The 25,425-nt window shown below is 50.3% G+C and overlaps 1 protein-coding gene across 2 annotated transcripts in view; it reads right to left on the bottom strand.

Annotated features, from left to right (window-relative positions):
* The window catches only part of NFATC2 (nuclear factor of activated T cells 2), a 70,773-nt gene extending 45,691 nt beyond the window's left edge, over positions 1-25,082 (bottom strand). The window contains exons 1-4 of one of the 2 annotated variants that reach the window (XM_066330952.1): positions 24,025-25,082; positions 22,584-22,752; positions 10,135-10,337; positions 7,481-7,653 (exon numbers count right to left, since the gene is read on the bottom strand). In XM_066330952.1, the coding sequence (XP_066187049.1) occupies positions 7,481-7,653; positions 10,135-10,337; positions 22,584-22,752; positions 24,025-24,932 (1,453 nt within the window). In that variant the 5' untranslated portion in view covers positions 24,933-25,082. The remainder of the gene's footprint in view (positions 1-7,480; positions 7,654-10,134; positions 10,338-22,583; positions 22,753-24,024) is intronic. The other variant, XM_066330951.1, reaches the window with a different exon arrangement.
* Positions 25,083-25,425: the final 343 nt, after the last annotated feature.

Genomic DNA, 25,425 nt, shown 5'->3' with positions numbered 1-25,425 from the left:
GGTTTATTTACCACGGGCTGCCTGAGGTAGGGCTGACGGGAGCAGAGCTGCTGTGCTCAACACTTATCCAGCTTGTTAATGTCTGAGAGACTCTGATCCCCTCCATCACTCCCTGAAGCATCCTGAGCTCTGCAGTGGCAGGAAAGACAAAGGCTGGGAGGACCAAGGGCAGGAGACACCTCCAGCAGCCAGGGAAGCACCAGTGACACAGCCTAGAGAGAAATTTCTGATGGGATAATTTACCTCCTGGCAGGAGCACGGAGCAGTGGAAGGCTTATGAACCAAGGAAATAAAGCAAATTTCCAGCTCTCGTGGGGAAACCTTGAAACTGTGGTCTAAACACTCCGAAAAAAAAGAACGCAGTGTGACTGACAACAGTTTCTAATTTGCTGCCAGCAAGACTTAATCAGCAGTTTGTGCAGAGCCATCCAAGCAAAAAAAGCACCAAAAATAGAGAGCTTTTCTCCACCTCCTCCTCCTCAGATGATTTATGATGTCCTCGCCAAGGAGGAGTGACAAGCCCCGATGGCAGCAGTGTCAGACGAGTGTGGCACTTTCTATGAACTGCAGCCAGCTCACCGAGGCAGAGTGTGATGAATGGCAGGAAACCCACGGTTCACCCCTCTGTCACTCATCCCTGTGGGCATCCACAGCATCCCCCTCAGCCCCCCGTGCAGGGGATGTGCTCAGCAATCCATGGAAATCTCACAGCTCCCTGTGCTCTGCTGGGGGTTTGCTTTTACCACCAGCAGCACTGGAAACAAGAGCTAAACAGGAGTTTGCTCCTTCGCTCCGACGCAGATTTTTAAAGGCTGAAATATTTCGGGTGCTCCTTCAAAGTAGCAAAAGGTTGTCAGATTTAGCTTCTATATTCTGTGCTTCAAGAGAGGGAAAAGGTTCTTTAGAGAAAGCAGCGGTTTTTCTGACAGCTGCACTTGCACTTGACTGTCTCGGAGTTGAAATGAAAGGGGGGGAAAATTCCTTTAATTCAACTGGAAACCATGGTACTCCCATAATAATCATGGCTATGGTCAAACTTACAAATAGGTATCTCCCAAGTGCAAAGAGACAATTTGTTTCTGCTTTTCTATCTGCATGAAAGCAGGGCTCCTTCTTGCCTGCTGCTGTGCTCCAAGCAGCACAACTCCCAGCTGAGGAAAAGCGCTGGCTGCCTTGCCAAGACAACATTCTTTTACATGACTAGCTCTTTCCTCTGTAGTTATTAATGTGTCACAAATCACAGGCTCAGATTGTCTAATATTATGGGAAAATCTACTAGAAGGAGAGAAAAATAAAGGAAACTTCCAGGGAAATTGATTAAAGGGAAATAAGAAATTTGACCCAATTTAATGGAACAAAATACGGTCAATAATAGAAACTATTTAAAGTCCTCTCGATGGACACACGGTTCTTTAGCAATAAGTTTTGTTTGTTTTGCCACCTTGGAACATCTATTATAAGAACAAGATTTTAGCCTCCTTCTCTCGCGCCAAGTGCAATTTAAGTTTGCATTTTAAGGGATTCAGGAGCACGGCTCAGGGTCAGCAACCACGGATCCTACCAAGCAAGGACTGGGAGAGCCTTTGGGAGGGTTTAACAGCATTCAGCAGAACAAAAACCGGGGCACAGTGGAGGACACTCCTGAGCCTCACACTCAGACATCTGCATGAGGCAGTTTTTGGGTGCTGACACGGAGCAGAATAAGTTACCCCACTACCCTGGATTCCACCCTGCTCCTCCTCTGCTCCAGGAGGCTCCAGTGGAGGAGTGGAGACACAAGTGCAGATGTTGGGGCACCCAGCCTGAGCCCCCAGAGGTCGTGACAAACCCACTTCTTGGAGAGGCAGCCCAGAGTCAACACCAGAGACCTCCCACTCCCCAAGGAATGAGCTCCAGCTCTTGGTGAAAGGCAAAGAAGTTACAGGACTCGTCCTCATGGCTCAAAAATACCAGTCTGCAAGTGTCCAACCTCTGCAGGGTGATTTTCCAGGGGGCTGTGTTTGAGGGGACGGGTGAACTCGGTCACCCCTCAGCTGCAATGCCACCAGCAGCTGTGTCACAGCCCAAAAACTCACCCAACACCAGCTTTGGGTCCTGCCAAAGCACCGACCTGGCCAGGAGGGATGAGGGGACACACAGAGCCCTGAGGGGACAGGGGGACAGATCCAGCAGGGATGGACATGGGTACACACAGAGCCCTGAGGGGACAGGGGGACAGATCCAGCAGGGATGGACACATGGACACACAGAGCTCTGGGGGGACAGGGGGACAGGTCCAGCAGGGATGGACACACAGAGCCCTGAGGGGACAGGGGGACAGATCCAGCAGGGATGGACACACAGAGCTCTGGGGGGACAGAGGGACAGATCCAGCAGGGATGGACACACGGACACACAGAGCCTTGAGGGGACACAGAGCCAGGTCCAGCAGGGATGGACACGTGGAAACACAGAGCCCTGAGGGGACACAGAGCCAGGTCCAGCAGGGATGGACATGGGGACACACAGAGCCCTGAGGGGACAGAGGGACAGATCCAGGAGGGATGGACACATGGACACACAGAGCTCTGGGGGGACAGGGGGACAGATCCAGCAGGGATGGACATGGGACACACAGAGCCCTGAGGGGACAGAGGGACAGATCCAGCAGGGATGGACACGGGGACACACAGAGCTCTGGGGGGACAGGGGGACAGGTCCAGCAGGGATGGACACACAGAGCCCTGAGGGGACAGGGGGACAGGTCCAGCAGGGATGGACACACAGAGCCCTGAGGGGACAGAGGGACAGGTCCAGCAGGGATGGACACACAGAGCCCTGAGGGGACAGGGGGACAGGTCCAGCAGGGATGGACACACAGAGCCCTGAGGGGACAGGGGGACAGATCCAGCAGGGATGGACACATGGACACACAGAGCCCTGAGGGGACACAGAGCCAGGTCCAGCAGGGATGGACACATGGACACACAGAGCCCTGAGGGGACACAGAGCCAGGTCCAGCAGGGATGGACACATGGACACACAGAGCTCTGGGGGGACAGAGGGACAGATCCAGCAGGGATGGACATGGGGACACACAGAGCTCTGGGGGGACAGGGGGACAGGTCCAGCAGGGATGGACACACAGAGCCCTGAGGGGACAGGGGGACAGATCCAGCAGGGATGGACATGGGGACACACAGAGCCCTGAGGGGACAGGGGGACAGGTCCAGCAGGACACTGGGCTCTGCAGCCCACACATCTCCCGTGGGGTTTGCTGCCACTTTACACCATCAATTATTCCTGACTCAGCGTGCACCAACACCAGGAGAAGGGATTTTTCTCACCTTCCCAGCACACACCTACAACTGAGTGGTTTCCCACACTGGGCTGAGAGATGGCCTGTTGCTGCAATTATCAGAGGCAGTTCAAATGCTTTTGCCTCCTCAGTGGCTTCAGGATGAATCAACAGGCAACAGCAGAAAAAAAAAAAAAAAAAAAGAAAAAAAAAAAAAAAAAACACAAAAAAACTGCTGAATTGTGCAGGCTTGTCTGGGTCTGAGGTGCATTTTAAGGCACAAGTGATCATTTAGCAACATCTCACCCTCTCTGTCCTCCCACACAGCCGCCCGGGGAGGAACTTGCTCCGGATGATGCTTTGAACCTGTGAAATCCCCTCCGAAAAATCTGTCAAGTGCTGAATGTGACACAGATGAGGTGGAACCAAAGAGCCCTCTGAAAAGCAGCTATTTCACAGCTCTCGCTTCACTGCAGCTGATGATCTGCTGACACTGGTGGGACTTCCTCGGGATCAGCTCCTGGGGAGGAGAGCACTCTGTTGGCAGTGCTCAGGGGGAGCCCTGGGAGGGGAATGAGCCCTGACCCTGGAGCTGCTGCTCACCGAGCCTTTCCCAGAGGGAAAACATCATCACTGCTACTGGACAGCAGGGATCCTGGGCACAGTCCCGGGGGTGAGGGTTCTCAGCTCAAAAAACACCCAAACCAAGCAGAAAATAAAGGGGGTAAAAGTGAATGGCAGCAGCACAGAAGGTGGGACAGGAAGAAAACACTCCCCAGCCCCAGTGCCTCTTCTTGGCAAGGCACTGAGCTCACCTGGGAGCCCTGCAAGGTGTGCACACGGTCTGGGACAAGCTGAGGTTCCCACTCCAGTGAGGTTCAGGCTGCATTGCTAATGCTAAATTACCATTAATGAGCCCACTGATGTTTTTAAGGACCTTCCCAGAAGCGGGCTGAGATCAGGAAGTGCTACTGAAATACAAAACCAGTGCTAAATATGCCACATACACACAGTAAATGGCAGCTCTCATTGCTCCAGATCACTTCATCCCCTGCTTCCTCGAGTTCAGAAAAGCACAGTCCTTAACACATCTCTGCACACTGCCTCTAGATCCACTATTCCAAAAATAAAACTCTTACTGTATTTCCTTAGGGATCAAATACATTTTTTTTCTTGTAGGAGCTTGGCTGTCTTCTATGCAGCCAACAGTTTAATACTTTAATTATTAAAAAAAAAACAACTCCACTAACAATAAGCCACTTATACTGGTATCTCACTCTTGGCTTTTTTATGCCCCTAAGACCCATCAATGCAAAGACATCTCAGAATAAATGCCTCAACATCTCCACCGAGGCTCTGCCACAGCAGTCACTGCACAGGCAAATTAGGTGTGTGCACACAGCCCAGAAAAATGCGATTTATTCCGTGATTTATTCTGCAGACCGTGCCCGGATTTCTGCTGGAAGCGCAGTGATGGGCACAAACACAAGGTGCCATTGTGGAAGGGCCCTGGAAAGGCCTGCCTTGCTCATTCCTGCTTTTCCTGAGGAGAATTTGAGCAGGTGGGGGATGATCTGTGGGGCTCCCTGTGGGATCCAGGCCAGCCTGCTCCTGGTTTGGGCCGGTGCTGTTTTCCTGCCCACAGGGTGTAGGAGTTACACCTGCAGCTTGCCCACCCCAGGAGCTGCTCACTGAGCGCTTCCTTCAGCAGATGGACCTTTGTTTCAGCAGGGACACGTTTGGGGTGGAGGCCACTATTGTTTCAGCCATCTGTCCCCACAGAGGAACGGGACAATTTCCTATGGACAGAGGTGGTGGCTGCTCCCACTGCTGTCCCTTCCCCGTCACAGTGCCCATAGCCCTCACCCAGCTGCTAAAACGCTCTGGCAGCTGGTACCTTCCCAGAAACACTGCCAAGAGATCCTTCACAGCCACCACCCTGTCCCAGCCTCGCCCTGGGTATTCACTTGTGCTGCTTTTTAAAGAGCTGCCATGGATAATTCACCAGCCAGTTTTCATTTCCCACCCAGAAGTGGCTCCTCTCATTCCAAGCAGTTGTGTTAGAGTCAAGTTTGCATCTCAACAAATGCACCTCACACCATGAGAGACCCAATGGTTTTCTTCACGTGACTTATGGCAAGACAGGTTCTGCTAAAGGGGTGACTCATTCAGCAAAGGCAGAGGAAAACTGTTCACTATATATTTGTGAAATCCCCAAACCACCAAAAAGGCACCATGTAACAACAAAAAGCATCACAGGATGCACAGGAACCAGCAGAGTGAGCAGAGCCCTTCCAGAAATGACTGTGACACGAGGGGCCTCATCACGGGCCTCTCTTTCTCAGGATCCAGTCAGTTAGAATGAGTGGGAGGTGCAGGTTCTGAGCTCACACCCTGATGGGATTTGCACTTCAGAAATCAACACTGCCAGTGTTCTTCCGTCCCTCGGGGGAAAACCAGAACAACCCGTGTTTTCCCTGCCTCAGCCTCCTGAGCTGTGCCCCCCTTGGCACTGAGAGGCAGGAAAAACAACGCTCAGAATGCACCTGAGCCTCAGAACCAAAGCTGTGCTCCCACCACAGCTCACATCAGAGCGCTCTGGTCACTCCTTTGGCACACAGGACTGTGCCTGGAGCAAGCCCAATTCGGAATTTAAGTCTCCAGCCACCTGCCAGTTTGTGGAGGACAAGTTCTGATGGTGCCTCACCCGAAATAAAGCCAGTTTTTTCTGTTGACTTGGGAGAAACAGTCGAGAGGTGTTGTTCCAAATGACCAATCATATTCATTGCACCAAAACATTGTATAAAAACAGTGTCTCTGTCAATAAATCCCTGCTACAACGCCTTCTGGAGAAACCAGAGTTTTTACCTATTGATATTTGAGTCATCCCAAATCCTAATGATAACTGTATGTTATCAGCCCTGATATTTCTGGGGCTGAGAGATTTCAGCTGCTGGCACCTGCTGACTTTTTCCCAAGGAAAAATTGCTCAAGGAAGCTTCTCCTCAAAACAACCCTGGCCAACAACTCTCCTTTCTCAGAACAATCCTTCTCCAGGTGGTGTTTGGCTGTTTCTCTGGTTTAACCCATGGGATCAGAGAGGTGTCGTTCCTATTCCCCAGCCATGGTCAGTCTGTGTGGGAACACCTTATAAAAGGTGATAAGAATTAGACAATAAAAGCCTTTTTTCTGTGCTCTTCGCCTGCTGAAATATTTGGAGTCTTTCACCTTTCTTTCATGTCCTACAGTGACAACTGTACTAAAATCCCCAAATCTACGTGTCCAAAACTCCAAGAGGTGAACAAACACCTGCTCACCACAGAATCATTGGGTTGGAAGAGAACTCCAAGGTCATCGAGTCCACCCCAGCCTCAACACCTCAACTAAACCCTGGCACCCAGTGCCACCTCCAGTCTGTGCTTAAACACATCCAGGGATGGTGACTCCAGCGCCTCCCCAGGCACTATTCCAGTATTTAATCACTCTTTCCGTGAAAAACTTCTTCCTGATATCTTCCTGTCCTTCCCTCGATGGAGTTTAAGCCTGTCCCCTCTCGTTCTGTCAGCTGCTGCCTGGAGAAAGGGACCAACCCCCAGGTGCCTACAGCCACCTTCAGGAAGTTACAGAGAGTGAGAAGGTCACCTCTGAGTCTCTCCTGTTTCATTCCTGTGGAGTCCCTTGTGCCATTAAAGGAATTTCCAACTGCCTTGCCCTGGAAAGGTGAAGATCAAAGATACCCCTCCCAGGTGTAACAAAAGGCTTCTCCCCCATGGCTCAACATTGTGCAATCTTCTCTCTGGGTTTCACAAGTCCATCACTCCTCCTGTGGTATCCCTTTTCCCTGTTTTCCCATCGGCTATGGGGCCTGGTGTCCTGTTCTCTCTTCCCTATGGTCACCTGCCCCCTGAATCCCCTATGAACCAGTCTAACTGAGAAAAACCACGTTCTCTCTTTTTGGCTCCGGATTTCACCTTTAACTCTTGGAATAAACACTTGCTGGAAACTGATCTGGGGCTGGGAGCCTTCTGCCTCTCTGAGCTGAGCCAAGCCTTGTGAGGTGTGTGGATGTGTGAGCTCTGAATGGACTGAACTCTCCTCGAGCAGTTCCTCCACTGCAGAGGCTGACCGGGATCTGATCTAGAAAAGCCTTAGCCACTCTCCAAAAAAAGCCACACTGCTGCCCATCCTCGGAGGGGTACTCACAGCACTCGATGGGGTTGGAGGCGGCCTGCAGGGACACCACCCTGCCGCTGGGCTCGGGGATGTGCACGCGGAAGACGAGGCGCACGCGCGTGTTCTTGCGGCCGATGTCGGTCTCGCCCTTGCGCAGCTCGATGTCGGCGTTGCGCAGCTTCAGGATCCCGGCGCAGTCGATGCTGCAGCACACACACACAAACACAGAGAGAGCCCTCAGCACCTCTGCTCACAGCGGGGTGAGGCATCGCCCTGATCTTGTTCAGCCTTCTGATGGTTGCGTTTTCGCGCTGGAGTTTCTCGCAGATTTTCATGCGATGTTATGGGAATTGTCCTTCTTGTTTTGGAAACTATTCTTGATGTTAACATGCCTCTCTGGAGGAAGGACAGTTGACAGACTTCTTGTTTGACCAGTGGGGTCGGAGAGGTGTCAACCCCATGGTCCAATCCCTGATCAAACTCCAAAACCTATAAAAATCAAAGTCCCAAAATAAACGTCCCTCTTTTTTCCTCTGACACTGACTGTGTGAGTGTCCTTTTCGTGTCCACCTAGTGACACTGATGACCCCCAAGGACCCCAACACACAGGGCACCATCTGTGTTTTGCATGGGTGATGCTGTTTTACACCACAACAACCCAGACTCTGAACTTCAGAAGGCTGAAAATGACTGTCACCAGAGGACACGAAATGAAGGACACACACACAGTCAAGTTGTCAGGGTAAAAAAGAGGGGAGTTTATTTTTCTGCCTCGATTTATAGAGATTTTGGACAATGACCAGGGATTGTAGGATGAAGGTTGCCACCTCCCCAGCCACACTGATCAAACCAGAAGTCCATCAATTGTCCCTCCTCCACAGAGGAATGGAACCATCACTTTGTTTACCTGAAAATCTGTGAGAAACTCCACTACAAAAATGCGAACATCAGAAGGCTGAAAAAGATCAGGGCAACAAATGACTCCTTTATTTTTGGGATGTGTCTCCCTTTTATACTATTTCACACAGACCAATCTGATTGGTGACACAAAGACAAACCTCTTCACTCCCATTGGTCAGAGCAGAGGGACATCAAGAAGTCCCTCCTAGAAAAAGGAATAAAAACATAGGTACAGTGTACAAAAACATTTCTCCTGTTCACAGAAAATTCCTTGGGAAAAGAATTCCAGAAAATCAAAACACCTCAGGCACCAACCAGGGCTACACACAGGGTGGCTGCCACTGCCACAGCTGGGCTCTGCAGCCTGGCCCAGGTCACTGTGTCACCCTCCAAAGCCCTGGGACATTTTTCCCAGGCAATGAAGAGCCTGGCAGAGCAGAAATTCCTTCTCCCATTCACTGTGTCCCTGCACAAAGGGAGGGTGCAGGGAGCAGGATGGGGCTAAGCAGCAGTGGAAGGATTAGGATTGCTAAAATCAGCACTGCAATTTAATATTCGGTGTAAGTGCAGGTTGGCTTCTCTAGAGTCCAGTGTAACCTTGCAAATGTGCTTGTGTTAGGAAAATGTGACAATTATTTGTCAAGCTCAGCAACCGTTCTCAGCGCAGGCAGTGAGCACTGCTATTAAACAGGCACTGCCAGCCCATTTTGATATCAGTTCTAAAAACACATCATTTCTCTTCTTTTGATATGAATTAAAATCACATTTGGGGAGGTATAAGCCCCAAGCTGCTTCCTACAGCCACACTGCTCCTTGCCCTTGCATGTGTTCAGGGCTTTATTATTCCAGGGTTCCTTGTAAGGAATGAGGTATTCCTTCTAAAAAAATATGAAGAAAGAACGTGGATTTTGTGATGAAGTAGGGGGGCTTAAACACATAACTGCTCTGCCAATTTTGTCAGGATCCTGTGAAGGATGGAGATACAGCTCTTCCCTCTGCAGAGCAATCACTCTCATGCCTGGCACACGTTCAAGCCTGAAGTTTTCAGACTGGTGCCCACTTCATCCCTCTGCCTCCATAAAACTGGAAGGAGTAATACAGACAAGATGTGCCTGTACTTGCTTTTCTGTTAACCTATTGCAAGAGGAGATTTCACGGCCAGAGCACTTGGCTGAGTTCAGAAGAGATGTTTTGTACTCCACTAAATGTTGTAAAATCCATCCCACACCTTTCCTCTGCCTGCTGCCCCTGCTCCTCACTGTGTCCCTGCAGCACAAGGACTGGAGAATTCCAGTCTTCTTCTCCTGAGGGCACTACAAACCCATCCTGACTGTGAGGATGATGGATTATTACTGAGACCTGGATGTCTCATCCCTGGAAATGTCCAAGACCAGGATGGACAGGGTTTGGAGCATCCTGGGACAGTGGAGGTCCTGTCCATGGCAGGGGGTGGCACTGGAAGAGCTTTAAGGTCCCTTCCAACCCAAACCATCCTGTGATTACAGCACAGTCACTGCAGAAACCGCCCCACAGAGCAGAAAGGCTGCATGGTCACCTGATGGATGGGAACTCCCCCAGCAGAGCTTTAACCCAGGTGTTCCTAGCTGGCTTTGTCTTTTAAAAGGCTGTTTTTTGCCCTCATAAATCACCCCAACGTGCTGGAAAGGGGGAATCCCTCCAGAGCATCATTATTCCTTCAAGCTCCTTCTCCTTCCCGAAGAGAAAAGAACTTCAGCGCCAACTTTAACCGCCTCAACTCTGCCAACAAAAAGAAATCTACTCACGTGGCCTTCATGTTGTTCTTGGGTTCCAGGGGGATCTCCAGCACTTTGGTGTTGCCGATGATCTTCTCGTAGCTGGTGGTGGTGACTGTTTTGCCCGTGATGCGGTGGACCTGGTAGAAGGCGTGGGGCTTCAGGATGCGCTCGTCCGCCGTGCCGATGAAGATCTGCAGCCCCAGGGGTTTGTTCTCCATGTACCCGTGCAGCTGGCAAGACATGAAATAAAAAACCTGCTGTCACACCGTGCAAAGGGCACGGGCCTGCAGTGCCTTCGGGGAGCCAAGGAGGTTGGCAGATACGTGGAGGTAAAGGGAGGAATCTGTCTTTGATTCGCTGCTCTGAGAAACTCATCCTTCCCTCAGGTGGTGGTTTGTGAAGGTTCTGGCTTCTTTTTTTCCTTGTCGAGGTTGGGGTTAATATATGGGAAATGAAGGTTTCGAGTTCAGATTTGGGTGTTTATTATTTCTTATCCATTTACAGACTCACCAGCCATGAGCTCTAACCAGCAATCAGAGAAATGAGGTGAAATGGAGCACCTCTGACTCTTCCCAAGGTTGTTTAAGTGCTAATTACCCAATAACGAGGTGACATCTGTATTATTTCTATTTCTGACCCAATAATGACCACCCAAGGCCCAAAATAGGGACCTTTTTCACCCAGTTACAGAAACCCACCCAAAGTCATGAAGAAGAAAGAAGAAGAAGGTGAAGAAGAAGGACCCAGACAATGCCTCAAATCTCCCATCTTGACTCACACACATTACTAGACACTAAAATCCCAAAATCTGAGTTTCCAGAATTCCAACATTGGTTCACCTTCAACCATTCCTCTCGCCCTCCATTAAAACACCACCTGTTCAGGTAAAGATGGCACTTTGGGTCTGGGACTGAAGCACAAGGATGTCTTAGCTGACCTCAGAGCCTGGGGTTTCTAGGCCTCAAGGACACAGACTCTTCTGTCTTATTTTTTAATAAACACCATTTGCTGCAGGGAAACCAGAATGCCTCCACAGACCAGGAGACAAGGAAATTTCTCCTTCTTTATTAACGTTCAAAATTACAAATCAAACCATTCTAAATTTCTCACATAACCAAAAATGAGAACCAGACATTTATCTACCGCATAGCCAGGGATCGAGCTGAAAGGGAACTTTATGGTCTGAGACATGCTAAATTTGTTTTCAATTACTCTGTCCACATACAAAACCTTGATGAAGCCATACAAAGCAAATAGTACTGAAAGATCAGAGAAAAGGAAGATTAAGCTAATGGTATTCATGGCCAAACCAGAGGGTTTTTTTGGGTTTTTTTTTTTCCTCTTTTTTTTTTTCTTTTCACCAGTCAGCAGGAGGTATCCTTGCACAGAAGGATTAATTCCCCCCTGGAAGGGGACCACATGCAGCATCAATGCAGTGCTGGCAGCCTTCCTGCAGTATGGCAAATGTAAGGCGACACTCACTCTCCAGAGCTATCACTCCTCATCCAGCACATACTTTGGAGGCGCACAAAGGCAGGGGCTGTGCCCCAGAGACCCCTCCAGCCAAGGCCCCAGTGAGCAGCCTGCCCTGGCATCAACAGCCCCATGAATAGCTCCATTGAAGGCACCAGGCCCTAGGCAGGGCTTGTGCAAGAGCAAACTGCAGAGCCCAGCCCAGGCACAGCCCAGACACCTCTGACACCTCACTGGCACCAGAGTTCTGGAGTGGGGAGGTGGGAATGGGGCAGGAGGATCTGTGCAAACCTTCAGGTGCAGATAGGGATGGAGATGGGGCAGGAGGATCTGTGAAAACCTTCAGGTGCAGATAGGGAGGGGATGGGGCAGGAGGATCTGTGAAAACCTTCATCTGGAGATGGGAGCCATGCTCAGAGCACCAGGGTTGGTACTGGAGACACAGCACGGCCAGGGAGGTGACACGGCGTGGCCAGGGAAGTGACACAGCACGGCCAGGGAAGTGACACAGCACGGCCAGGGAGGTGACACAGCACGGCCAGGGAGGTGACACAGCACGGCCAGGGAGGTGACACAGCATGGCCAGGGAGGTGACACAGCACGGCCAGGAGCACGGCCAGGAAGGTGATAAATACAGCAGCCGCCATGGGCACACTGAGAAATGGACAAAAAGAGTGAGAGGTGAAAGGCACCAGAGGCCAGAATGACAGATCTGCTGGAGGAACCAGCCCCTGCTGATCCACAGCCCGGATCCACTGGGAGCCACACAGAAAACTCACCCTAAATCATGGGACTCCCAAAATCCAACATTTCCTGGCCTTCAGTGCAAAGCCATTGTATCACCAAAAGCCAGCCTGTCTTCACAAGGGGCGAGGGGGAAGAGCAGTTTTTAAGCACTGAGCGTGTTTATTGTCCTTCCTGACAGAGTAATTCTTTGTGGATCCAGCTACAGCAAGGAGAGGATCCTTTGGACAGGAGGGGTTATTACAGGGACAGCAAAGCAGCTTTTGCTCTCCCCTCTGTCCTGGCAGGACAAAATCCCAGAGTTATGGGTGGGAGACTGAAAAGGAGGAAAACAGATAATAAATTACAAAAGAAAATCTGCCCCCAGTGAGCACAGTCAGTAGCAGCTGTAACAGAATTGGCCACATACACAGGGTTTAATACTGGCCACCTTTAAAAGTAATTTTAAGTGGTGTTTGCTCATGTACAGGATGAGTTCCCAAGACAAAGCTGTTCCTGGTTGTCCAATAATGTGCATGTCTGTGGCTGTGTGTTGTATAAATGCATACAGACCTAAAGAAGAGCGGAATTGATTCCCTGTTCATATGACAAGGTCTGTATTATCTGCTGGCCCAGGGGAATAAAACACACAGAAAAAGGCCTCCTGATCCTCCACAGAACCAGACTTTAAATCAGTTGTTTGCTCAGTGGAAGAAAATGATGGGGTTTTTTGTAATTGATGGTATTATGGCAGGGCTGTGGGATGACATCATTGTAAAATCAGAATCGCGTTATAAAATGCAAATAGAAAGAGAAAAGAAGAGATATAAAATAGTCAATTGTCCCCATTTAAAAGGGTTTATCCTTGAGCTAACCGATTACATTTTCAGGGCTAACATTAGGTGATGATTTACCACAAGCATTTCCATCTACCTTCCACTTGCTACAAATGAGCAGCTCACAGAAACACTCCAGGAGCTTTAAAACCAGAGTTTTACACTCATCTTCACCAGCAATGCAGCACAGCTTTGGTCACATTGCACAAGCTCTCTCTTGGCCTGCACCAGGGAACAGTGATGCTCAGCAGGGACAGAGTATTTGTGCTGCTCTTTTACAGAGAAAATTCACCGTGAGCTAGAGTGAAAGAACACACCAAAGCTGTGCCTCAGAGATATGTCTCTTCTTAAAACTGAGCTGTTAAAGATTGGCAATGAACACTCACCTCCACTTTGCCAGGCAGCTGCTTCAATATTTAACCAAAGCACCGATTTTTCTTTGGAGAAGCAAAGGAGAAATTTGACCCTCAGACAAACTTTGAGAAGTGAAGATTTTAAATGCTTTTTAAAACACTAACTTTGAAATTCGTTTTTTCCTCCCTTAGCAGCAACCAAGCTGCTCTAAAATCTGTGTTTCAGTGTTGTTCCTCTGCTCATCAGAGCTGCTCCCTCCAAACCCTTCCAGGGGAGCAGCAGCCCCACACCAAGGTGTGCCTTCACTCCTTCTCACTCTTCTTTCCATGAGGAAAACTAAATCATCTGGACTTCAGTTTCAAGGGAGTGAGGATCAAGAAAGATTTATGAACGCAGAACTCTGGGAGGAAATATTTTTGTGTATTATAAGGTGACCTATTCACAATAAAACTCCCCCAAACTGTATACAGATCGAGCTGGAAAAAACCCAACTCCTTTGAGTCACATTTGCCACAAGGGGAAAGAGAAGCCAGACATGATGTGTACCTTTCCATACTCTATTTTGGGACTTTAAGATCCTATTTCTTTCAGTTGAAAGATTTTTCTTAAACTTTGCCTTTGCCTAACTCTTACAATATTCACACAGCCAGACATGGGCTGGTCTGTGACCTGAGGAAATGCAAAGCACTTTAGCAGATCAACAAATAACATCATTCAGAAAACAAGGAGACTTTTCTTGTTTGCTCTGCTACCATGATTGGGTCTCTAAATAAACTGGAAATGTGTGGCACGATTAAAAGCATCATCTCACCTCTGCAGAAATCCAATTCATTCTGCACTCCACGCGTGGGTCACTACCAGCCAAATTTGGGGAAGGGGGGGATTTGAGTGCCACTTGAGGAAGGCACCTGTGTAATTCTGCATTGCACAGAATGAGCTGAGGTGCCCTTGGCTGCTGAGTTTGTCCATTTGCACACCCAACACCACCCCTGGGGTGGCACCGCAGCACTGGGAGCACACATCAGGCACATGAAAACACTTTCCTCCCCCTGCTCTGCTCCAAAACTCAGTTTGTCTCCTCACAAACTGAGACCCCAGCTCCAAATACACCTCACTTCAAGCCAGAGTTGTTAATTCCCTTCTAAACCATTCCCTGCCCAGTGCTGGGCTGACCCAAACCCAGGGCTGGCAGTGCCCTGACTGGGGACATGTGAAACACAGGGTCACCTTTGCTGTGCTGCACCAAGAGCAAATCTCTGCACAGGGGAAGGCTGCAACACTGCTTAACTGGGCTAAAATAAAAACTGACAGCAGAGGCAGAAAGCAAGGCAAATTCTTTAAAGATTCTGTAGGTGATTACCTGGAGATACAACACATCTACATAGGGGGAACTCAGTGCAATTTTGAAATTTAGGTATTTCAATCTGGGATACGCTTTCTCGAATTTAAATACTACTATAATTTATGCAGAATTACGTTATTAGTAGGAAAAAAAAAGAGATTCATAGGAAATTAGTAAGATAACTTTTTCATTCTTACCCAGAAGGCAGGCCAGAGAGGGGCAGTGATTTCCCAGGGGATGAGCAGCCAAAGCCCAGTGAGAAAGCCGTGGTGGCTGTGCCCTGCTGCAGGCAGGGAATGCTGCCAGGGAATGCTGACCCCATCCTGCAAACACCCCAAAGTGGCACTTTGGGCACCACTCAGCAGCTGCAGCACCTCAGTTCCCACAGCACTGCGAGCTTTGCATTTTCATTTCTGGGCGGCAGTGCCGAATTTTCTTGGGGATTTCTGGTTTAGCTGTTGCACGTCAAAAGGCTCCGTGCAGCGCTGGGCTTTGCACGACGGAAGCAGCAGGATCTGCAAACCTCAGTGGTGTCTTTGAGCAGCCCCAGTAAGACCCTGGGTGAGGCCAATTGCTCTAGAGAGTGAAAGGGAGTAATTTATTTCCCGTTCACCCCAACAGAGCCCTGCCTGGTGGGCATTTAGGTCTTTCTCCCTGCGATGGACAAAGCTGCATCTTTACAGCACCTTCCTGTCCAGACAACGTGAGCTGTGGCCAGGAGGAGAAGTATCAATGTGGGCAGTTGATTCCCTGGGTGTGGGGGTTTGATCTGCTGCGCTCCTGGAGCTCAGGGGGACACGGGCTGTGCTCCATGACTGTGCCTCCCCACCCGTGTGCATGAACCTCCCGGGCTGTGCATGTGTGTGATTGACACCAACCATCCCATCCCATCCCACCCCACCCCATCCCATCCCACCCCATCCCATCCCATCCATCCATCCCATCCCATCCCATCCCATCCCATCCCATCCCATCCCATCCCACCCCACCCCATCCCATCCCATCCCAAACGAGCACTGTTATAATCGTTGGGGGATTAATTAGTTCTTTTTAGATAAATACACTGTATAAAACATACACTGTATTAAATGCCTCCATCTCCTTGAAATAAAAAGTGATGGTGCAACTCTAAGTCGTTTCCAGGAATAGGAGAATCACAACTGCAAATTAAAAGGAGTCTCCTGAAGGAGATGGGTGCTCTCCAGAGATGGGATTGCCAATGTGGTCATCACCTGATTGGATCTTATCTCCATCAGACCAGTGGGGTGTGAATGCCAAGGTCCCAAAAATCCAATCAGGAGCCCCAACACTGCCTGGAAAACCATTCCCCAGAGCAGCAGAGGGAAAGAAAAGAAATATGAATTTGAAACACCAACAGAGTGCACAATGGGGTGAGGCAACTTTTGCCTTGAGCAAGAAAAACTGTATAAAACTGGACTGTGCATGGACAGAATTTGCGACCAGGGAGGACACGGCACACTGTGGGATCTGAGCTTCACCCAGCATCGATCCCGGGCTCCGTGCTGTCCCATGGATTCTGCCTTTTCCCATAAAATTCTATTTCGTGGAATTTTATCAATAAATTGGCATTCTTTTATGAAATTAGACTCGCTATTTATAACAAGCACCGAGCGGTGAGAAATCGCTTCCTGCCGCGGCTGCCTTTCCTGCTGCTGTGCCGGAGATAAGCGGCGCTGCCAGGCTGCTCTGCCCCTGCCCTGCTCCTTCCACATCCTCCCAGGTGATGTTCTGAGCCAACAGCCTGCTCCTGTCCCCTGTCCTGCTGCAAGCAGCTCCAGCCTCGGATGTGATCGTTAATCCCCATCGTTAGAACCCGCTGACTGCAACCATGTCAAGGGTTGTTTTATTTTTGGGGGGGAGATCTTTGCTCAACAATGCTCACACCGAGATGGAAAATGTCACTGCATTGTCTCGAGGAGAGTGGCATATCAATAACTGTCAGGAGCTCAACAAAGACCTCGTCCAGCCACTGCATCATGTGGCAGCTCCTCTGCCTGCTTCACTTAGAGCTGACATTGAGCAACAAAGCCGAGCGCTCTCACATGGTTTTGTTCAACTTAATGTACTTGGGACACTGCGAAAGAACGCAAACCAGAAGGAAATCTCTGCCTCAGTTCCTTTTGCTCCTCACCAAGGCTGTCTAAAAAGGCCTCTGAACACAATCCTTTGAACATCTGATTCTGCTAAATTATGATTTTTTTTTAAATGATACTCAGTTTCTTAATTTGGTGACTGTTCAGTCAAAATTCCAAGGGCTGAATCTCCCTTGCTCTGCTGGTCCTTACAGTAAATACCAACCAGACTCCCAGTGTCCTGCTGGGATCTCTGTTTTCCCAGCTCTGGGACAGAGAAGCAGCTCCTGGGAGAAAGCAGTCGGGAGGTTTGCTCCTGAGTGACCCCACAGCTCAGTGTAAGCGAGTTGTTTCCTCTCTGGGCTGCAGTTTCCCTGCCCCTGGGAAGAGCTGAGCCTGTTTTCAGGATGCTTGGACTATCCCAGGTGACAGATTTAAAGCAAACACATCTGTCCAGTGCCCGTGTGCAGGGAGGAGGATTTGGAGGTCTCATTGTCACAGCTGGATAAGAAATCCGACTGTGTCATTAAAGCACTCCCATGGCACACTCAGGACTAAAGAGTCAAACCTCCCCAGCACGACAGAACTCGCTATGCCACGAGGCAATCGGGGTGAAAACGGGATGATTTTGACACAGTGACACGGGGCTCTGGCACCAGTTAGCAGAGCTGGTCCCTTGCCAGCTGTCAGAGGAGCTGTGGGACCAGCCCCAGCCCTGCAGGACAGGAGCTGAGGGTGACAAAGCAGAGCTTTTTTAAAACCTCACCTTCCTCTGCCCCACTCAGCTCATCCTTCCCCAGGAGCAGCCCTCTGTGCAACCCAGGAGTGGCACAAAGCCTGACAGCAGCCACGGGGACAGATGTGGCAGCACCAGGAGCATCCTGGAGGCGAATCCCAGCCCAAAATGATCAGTTTAACTGCACTGAACCACTGAACCAAACCCCCAGAGCAGAACCCTGTGCCAGGGCTTAGTGCTGGGTCTCCTGGAAGGTGGCTGTGGGGCCCAGGAACCCACCACGGCCTTGGCTCATGGACAATGGATTGAATGTCAGCCACATCTTGAAAATACCTTGGCCAAAAACCATTTTTGTGGGGGAAAAAAAAAAAAAAAAAAAGGGGGAAAAAAATAAAAGAAAAAATAGCAAGCCTCAGGAACCTCTCTCCTCCCCAGTTTCTTTTGTGCTGAAACCCACAACATGAGAGACAATTAGAGAGAACAACTCCGGTCTGCTGGAGGCCTCAGGGTTCAGCAGTTGTCTCAGAATGAAAGAGAGACCCCAGATAATTTTCCCTGAGCAGCAGCAGGCAGGAGGAGCCCTGAGCACCCTGAGCTGGGTGGGAGCCCTCCCCTGCCATGGGGCACTTCCAAGTGCCCAGACATCAGCCCTGAGGGAGCAAGGGAGAGCTGGAGGCTCAGCTGGGCAGGGGAGCCCGTGAGCAGAGAGCTCTGGGGTGACTTTAGGGGACACTGCCCAGCCTGTGTGAACCCCTCCTGCAGATACTCCAGCACACCCTGAATGGGGGGAGTTCTGTGCTGGAAGTGTCCCCACAGCCACAAATTCCAGCTTCACTTCTGACCTCCCCAAGCACAGTCCTGCAGCGAGAACCTACAGGAAAGAGCAACTAAATCTTACATCTGCCTCATCCTGGAGTGTTTCTAACCCACAAAACGTGCAGAGCACAGGCATCCCCCTAAACCAGCTGGTACATGCTGCTTCCCCTCTCCTCCGCCAGAACTCCTCTCCAGCAAAAGCAAAGTACTCTGAATCAGGCTCCAAAGTCTCGGTGACAGCTTTTTATTCACCTCTACCTCAGAATTACAGCCCTGCTTGCAGCACAGCACAGGGGCTGCTGACCCACCCTGACATTTGATGGCATATTCGTTCTGCAGAGAATTTCCCAGATGCAGCTAAAATCTCAGCTTTGGCCAGTGCACATCAGTCCCTGCACACGGAGCAGCAGTCAATAAATCCACAGCAGAGAGCTCAAAGCTCAAGAGGCCCCCACAACGATGCCACTGTGCAAACAAACCCTGCAGGTAAATCCGGTGTGAAAGGTGCAGGTGGTTTGAGCTGAGGGCAAAGCCCAGCCCCAGAGCAGGGAAGTGACGGCCACAAATCCTCCTCCCTGCACACGGGCACTGGACAGATATGTTTGCTTTAAATCTGTCACCTGGGATAGTCCAAGCATCCTGAAAACAGGATCAGCTCTTCCCAGGGGCAGGGAAACTGCAGCCCAGAGAGGAAACAACTCGCTTACACTGAGCTGTGGGGTCACTCAGGAGCAAACCTCCCGACTGCTTTCTCCCAGGAGCTGCTTCTCTGTCCCAGAGCTGGGAAAACAGAGATCCCAGCAGGACACTGGGAGTCTGGTTGGTATTTACTGTAAGGACCAGCAGAGCAAGGGAGATTCAGCCCTTGGAATTTTGACTGAACAGTCACCAAATTAAGAAACTGAGTATCATAAAAGAAATAAAATCATCATTTAGTAGAAGCAGATGTTGTGCAGCAGCAGGCGGGTCCAGCCCAGCCTCGCCCTGCCCAGGGGCCTCGGGAAGGTGGGAAAAGGACAAATTCAGGTGCTGGATGTCCCCTGGGAGGGCTGCTCAGGGGTTTCAGCAGCAGCGGCCCCACGTGTGAGAGAGAGCGCGAATCACCCCACCGAGCTGAGATTTGGGGTTGAGTTTCCATCAAAGGCTCTGGTTTCACTGACACACCAGTGAATTAGCTGAATGTTGGAAGTCACATACAGTTAAAAGGCAGAGCCCCATGGGAAGCCCAGGCTAAGAAACAATGTCTCCTTTGACTGCGAAACCACAAGAAAACACAGACGGCAAAATTCAGATATAAAAGGAAAGTGGAACATATGTTTGTTGTTGTAAAGCAGCTCCTGTGAGCTCCACTAACAACTCTGCCATTCCAGCTTCTTTTTAATAAGAAAAATAAAAAGAGGCAGTGAAAGTCACCACAATTTTAGAAGTTAAAACCCAGGGGAAGGCTGGGCTGGCTGTGCTGAACAGGAGCCCCTCTCTGAGCAGCTCTCCTGCTCCAGGAGCAGCCTGGCACCCAGGGGTGCAGGGGCTGGGGGTCCTGTGCCTACCCCTCACCTGAGCACTGGGCTCCTGCAGCCCCACTCTGCTTTTGGGTGTTGTACCGAGGCAAACAGGACTGAACCTCTGCCACTGCACTGCAGCTCTGTGTCTGCACTGTCCCCTCTGTCACTGTCACCTCTGTCACTGTCCCCTCTGTCCCAGTCACACCCCCAGGCTCTGCTCAGCAGCAGCCACTGCCTTTCCCACTGGACAGCCTCTTCCACAGCCCTGGCTGCAGCAGATGGGCACAAAGAAGCAGCTTTGAGAGAAAAGATTTGGGAACCGAAGGTGCCTCCCATGGTCTCGGTGACTGAGGATGGAAGGAGCACGGAAATTTCAGCTCTGTCCTTGCCACAAAGGATCTCCTGGCTGTCCTCAGCACCTGAACACCCAGGGGATACTCACTCCCCTAAAACCTGAGTGTCTCCACAGTTAACACAAGCTGTAGGTTCCTCCAAAGAGTGACTGCAGCCCCTGAGCTGGGAGCCTGTGCTTCTCCATGTGCTTCTCCATGTGCTTCTCCATGTCCTTTTCCATGGCCCTGCCACCACGGGACATGAACATTCCATGGCATTCACGGCTTCTCCCCCTGCTCCTGGCCCATTCCACCTGCCCCAGCTCCCCCAGACTCTTCTCCTGCCGTGCTTGGAGTGCACAACTGTGCAGAGCCTTGAGCACAAACTCTCGGGGCTTGACGTGTGAGGAAGAGGAAGCAGCATCAGAAAGATAAACCACGAGATAAGGCTTGGAGAGAGCTGCTGGTCTGTAGCTTCAGAGCGCCCAAAAGAAGAAATCTGCATGCAAAATGCGCTTGGCAAAAAATAAATATTGCATGCCAGCACCTTGCTGAGAAAAGCAGCCAAGAGCTCTTCTGCCAGCAGCTTCAGCTGGGTAATTAGTCAAGTGGAGGGTTAATTGAGGGCACTTTTTTAAAATCAGATTTGTTTCAAAAGAGATGGTATTTTAGAAAAATATTCTTCTTTGCATCTGACAAGAACACAAAAGTTAAATTTCACTGAGGAGAAAGAAGGAGAGGGGGAAAAAAATCCCTTGAAGCCAAATAACTTCTGACATGAAAACTTTGGATTTTACTGGCCTCCCCCAGCCTGAGATGTCATAAACCATACAGGTGCAACTATCTCATTGCTTGGCATCCACATGAACCTGGTTATGTTCAAGTGAACACAAATTTGACAACTACTCCCAGCTTTACAATAAACCTTCAGAAAGAAGCTGTCCATGTTTTCCCCAGATGCAGGCACAGCTGTGCAGAGGCACATCTGCTCAGGGAATTAAAGTGGACATTTGAATTTATACTTTCAGATCCTGCAGCTTGATGGCAAATTATGATAAAACTAGCAATATTGGTTCCTGTCTTCAACAGAAAATATAAATGCCTCTTTGATTGACACTGATTGCAGGAAGGAAACAAATTCTATTTCCCCGTGTCACAAGAAACTCCTTCATGGCAATAAGGCCCCTGTTGATGGGAATACCTCGGGAAGGTAAGTGATACTGCAGCTGCAAGCAAACTGAGCAAGGAGCAAGTGCTGATTAGGATCATTCCTGCATCTAGGTAGCTTCAAACACACCACAGGAGGCTCTGAGCTTGTCAGACCCAAACCAGAAAACCTCCATTAGTGAGCTATGGCAAACGTGACTGCTGTTTAATATTACCCTGCACCCTTTACTCAAATACCCAGTCCAAGCATGTAAGTCCAGCTCCATCAAAGCAGACAAATTCATTGATTTAACAATTTATGGCTTGATTTTAAAAGGGGGTGAGCCTGCGGGGGAATATTGAACATCTGTTTGAAGTTATGCACAAATCAACCCGGTGAAATTAGCGGTATTGATCACATGCTTGAAGTTATGCATAAATGTTAATGTTTTCCTGGTTCCTGCGGGCCCTGAGTGTGTCAGGAACATCTGTGGGATGCAGCCCAGCTTTGTTCAGCGAGGGCTTTGCCTGGGGCTGACCTGTTCAGCTCCCACACATCATCCCAGCACTCTGCCCCTGACACAGCCCCGGCCTGCCTTTGGCTTTCCTTCAGGAAACACGGGCTGAGAACAGGGGAAATGAGGGAAATGACTGATGTGCCCCCACTTGGCTACGCTGCAGCTACTCAGCCAGTATTTCATACCACTCTCTGAAAGGTGAAGGAAAAGCTGTTCACACTCCAAACAGAAGAAGGGTTCAGCTCAGTCACCTCTCAGGTCAGCAAAGGGACGAATTCGTTCTCTCCACCACTGGCAGCCTGAATTTTGCTCACTTGTTTCAGCAGCGCCTTCCCAGGCACCTTATGACAGTTATCAGGGGGATCACACGAGGTTTACCCAGCCCAGAAAATGCAGCCAACACATCATCCCACACTTCTGAGCTTCCAGAAGCCAATCCAAACCGCACCTCCCCAAATCCTGCACTTCACCGCGCCTCAGCCCCACGCCCTTTACGCACATCCAAAACCGCAGAGCGTGCTCCTCTTCCAGGGACAACCCCCAGAAAGCCTCTCAGAGGTGAACTTGCCCCGGTTTTTCGTGCAGGGAGGTGCCCAGTGCCTTACCTGGACCACGGGGTGGCCGCCGGTGGGAGCCTTGACGGCGCCGCGGCTGCCCTCGGTCTCGTAGTGCGCGCGGTGGTGGGGCTTGGGCTGCACCTCGATCCGCAGCTCGTACGAGCCAGACTGGCTGGACAGGGGCCACTCCAGGGGTGGCAGAGACTGCACGGGCAAGCTGGGGCACACAGAGATGGAGAGAACATCAGGGATAGGCCAGAGAAGGTGGTTTCTCAAAGCCCCTGATCCCTCCCGGCGCCCCACGGAAACGTTCAGGTGTCTGCTGCGAGCTCCCGTGAGGTTGTGCTGGAAGAGCTCAGGTTTGACTGCAAACTCTGCTGAGGAGATGGCAACTTCAGTGTGCCCACCTCCCTGCAGAAGAGATGATGTTTGTTTCTTAAACAGAAATATCTGTAGCAGTTTCATTTTCTCAAAGATGTCCCTCTTTTATCTAGCTGTTGCTGTGTGTCTCCAACTTGGATCACAGAATAAGTGTTGTGAAATATTAACTCCGTTTGGCATTACCTACCAGCTGTGTAAATTAACAGATACAATTTCCATAAATATTAATTAAGCTGCACATCAATAAAATGCTAAATATCCTTACCTGGTACTAGTTTTCCTGTTACAAAAATACATAAGGGTTTATGACATGAAATGAATACCCTGCAATGTACAACTAAAGGCTGCACTGGATTTCAGAACACACTTTCACTCTGTGAGTACAGGCTGCTGCCAGGACCGGTCTGACAGGCTGAGGGAAGTCACAGCCTGTGCTCTTTCACTCACAGTTTGTGTTTAGCAGGTCAGGAACACCCTGGGATAACGTCAGTGTGGGGACAACCTCAGTGCCAGCGGGATGGCACTGACAGGGTGCCAGCACGGACTGGCAGCAGAGTCACACCCTTGGCACCCTCGGTCCTGGCAGATGCCACACAGCCAGACAATGCAGGGCTGAGATTTGGGCTGAGGGACAATTGACAAATTAACAACCAACACTAAGTCACTGGAGTGGACTGAAGGCTCAGTCTGACCTGGAGCAGTGAGCTCTGCTCCGAATCAGGCATTATTTAAAGCGTTTTCATCCTTGATGGAAATTTGTAAGTGACTTTACAAAAGCAATCCCACCATTTTAAGAGCAGCAGGATGGCACCAGAGTGCTCAGCCTTTGTCAAAGGCTGTCTGCAATCTGCTATTTAGACAAAGCATTTGGAAATTTGAATTTGTAGTGTACTGTGCTATCGATGAACCTCTTTGGTGATGTTTCTTCAAAACCCTGACATTTTCATGTCAGAACCCTAATGGACCAGGCTCCCATTAACCAGTGAGCACCCAGCTCTGGCCTGCAGCAGGACCTGCCCTAGAGAACACTCCCTAGGGATCCCCAGCCACGACAGAGGACACCAAACCACGGAAAACCACGGACAACACACCCACGAGGATTCCATACCTGCAGATGGGTATCGCGGGCACCAGCTGCTTTGTCCAGGACGGAGGAACCAAGAGGATGGATTCTGGGGCCGAGTTTCTCCTGTCCTCCTGCTCGCAAGGCCCGTGGAAGTCCACGGTCTGGAAGACGTGGCACGGAATGCTGTTTTTGTGGGAGGACATGGACGGAGGGTCGGGGCTGGTTTTCCAGATTTTGGTGGGGACGCCACAGGAGGGATCCGCAGGGAGGCTGCTCATAGCATCCATGGGAAGGGCAGCGCTGGCCAGCTGCGTGTAAGTGACTGCAGAGGTGTCTTCCCTCGGGGGGATGCGAGGAGAGGGCTGTGGAGAGGGGCTCCGGGAGCGCCCGGGAGAGGTGGAAGGCAGCTGAGCGCCGTAGAGCTCGGTGCAAGAGAACCTCCGTTTTGCACCTGGTGACGAGGACCTTGAGTTGGGACAGGGTGATGGTGAATGACGTCCCAAGCAGGCTTCCTCCGTGGTGCTTGTTCGTGGTGACATTATTGGAGAGGTTCTAGGAGAATAATGAGTATGGATGTTTTGAAACTGCGGACAAGGGTCATCACTAGGACCATTATTTGGTGAAACACATGGTGACGTGCAAGGAGATAGATTTGTCTCTGAAATGAAACTTGCAGAGGAGCCACTACTAGCTGGGCTCAGACACAGTGGTTCTCTGTAGCCCTCAAAGCCAGGGACAGGCAGGGTAACCCTGGGGCTAGTGGTGGCTGAGTTTGACTGATGTTCTACCAAAAGAACATCTGCGTCTCTGCTGCGGAAGGGACCCCCTGAATGAATCAGTTCATGATATGGAGTTATTTCAATCCTAGGGCTCGGAGCAGAGGCCCCTGCAGCGTTGGCAGGGTGTGTAGGTGTTGGCCCTATGCTATCTGGCTGTCCATATCTGCCCATGGGGTCTGCAGCAAGGCTAGAAAAAGGCAGGGGGCATGGCTTGAGGCCACAGTCCAAGACATCATGAGCGTATGTAACTCCAGAGGGTGGGCTGTTGGTTTTATGTGGAGTCGGTTCTTCTGGAAAAAGAAGGGTCTCTTTAAGACTGTAAATATTGTTACAGAGGCCGAGCAATCATGGATTAAAAAATACGCGTATTTATAAACTGGTTGTGATCTGATATCAGCTTATTATTTAATTCTTTTTAACTGCAGTTAATGCCTGTGAGAAGTACTGGATTAAGAGCCAGGGAAGCTCAAGTGCTCAGGGCAGGTGCAGCATGGACAGGAGCACTGCAAACACCTCCAGCAGGGCTCCTGCTGCCTGAGCCTCACCTGAGGCATCACCTGGACAGGTGAGCAGCGTGTCAGCCCCTCTGCCCACGGCAGGGCTGCCCTCCTGCCAAGGACACCCTTAGTGACACCTGGGGTGCCCTGACTTTGGTCACATTTTG

Source organism: Sylvia atricapilla, chromosome 16, assembly GCF_009819655.1.
Source record: "Sylvia atricapilla isolate bSylAtr1 chromosome 16, bSylAtr1.pri, whole genome shotgun sequence".
NCBI lineage: Eukaryota > Metazoa > Chordata > Aves > Passeriformes > Sylviidae > Sylvia > Sylvia atricapilla.
Note: the sequence above shows the minus strand (reverse complement) of the source record. Positions and strands in the feature narration are given on the sequence as shown.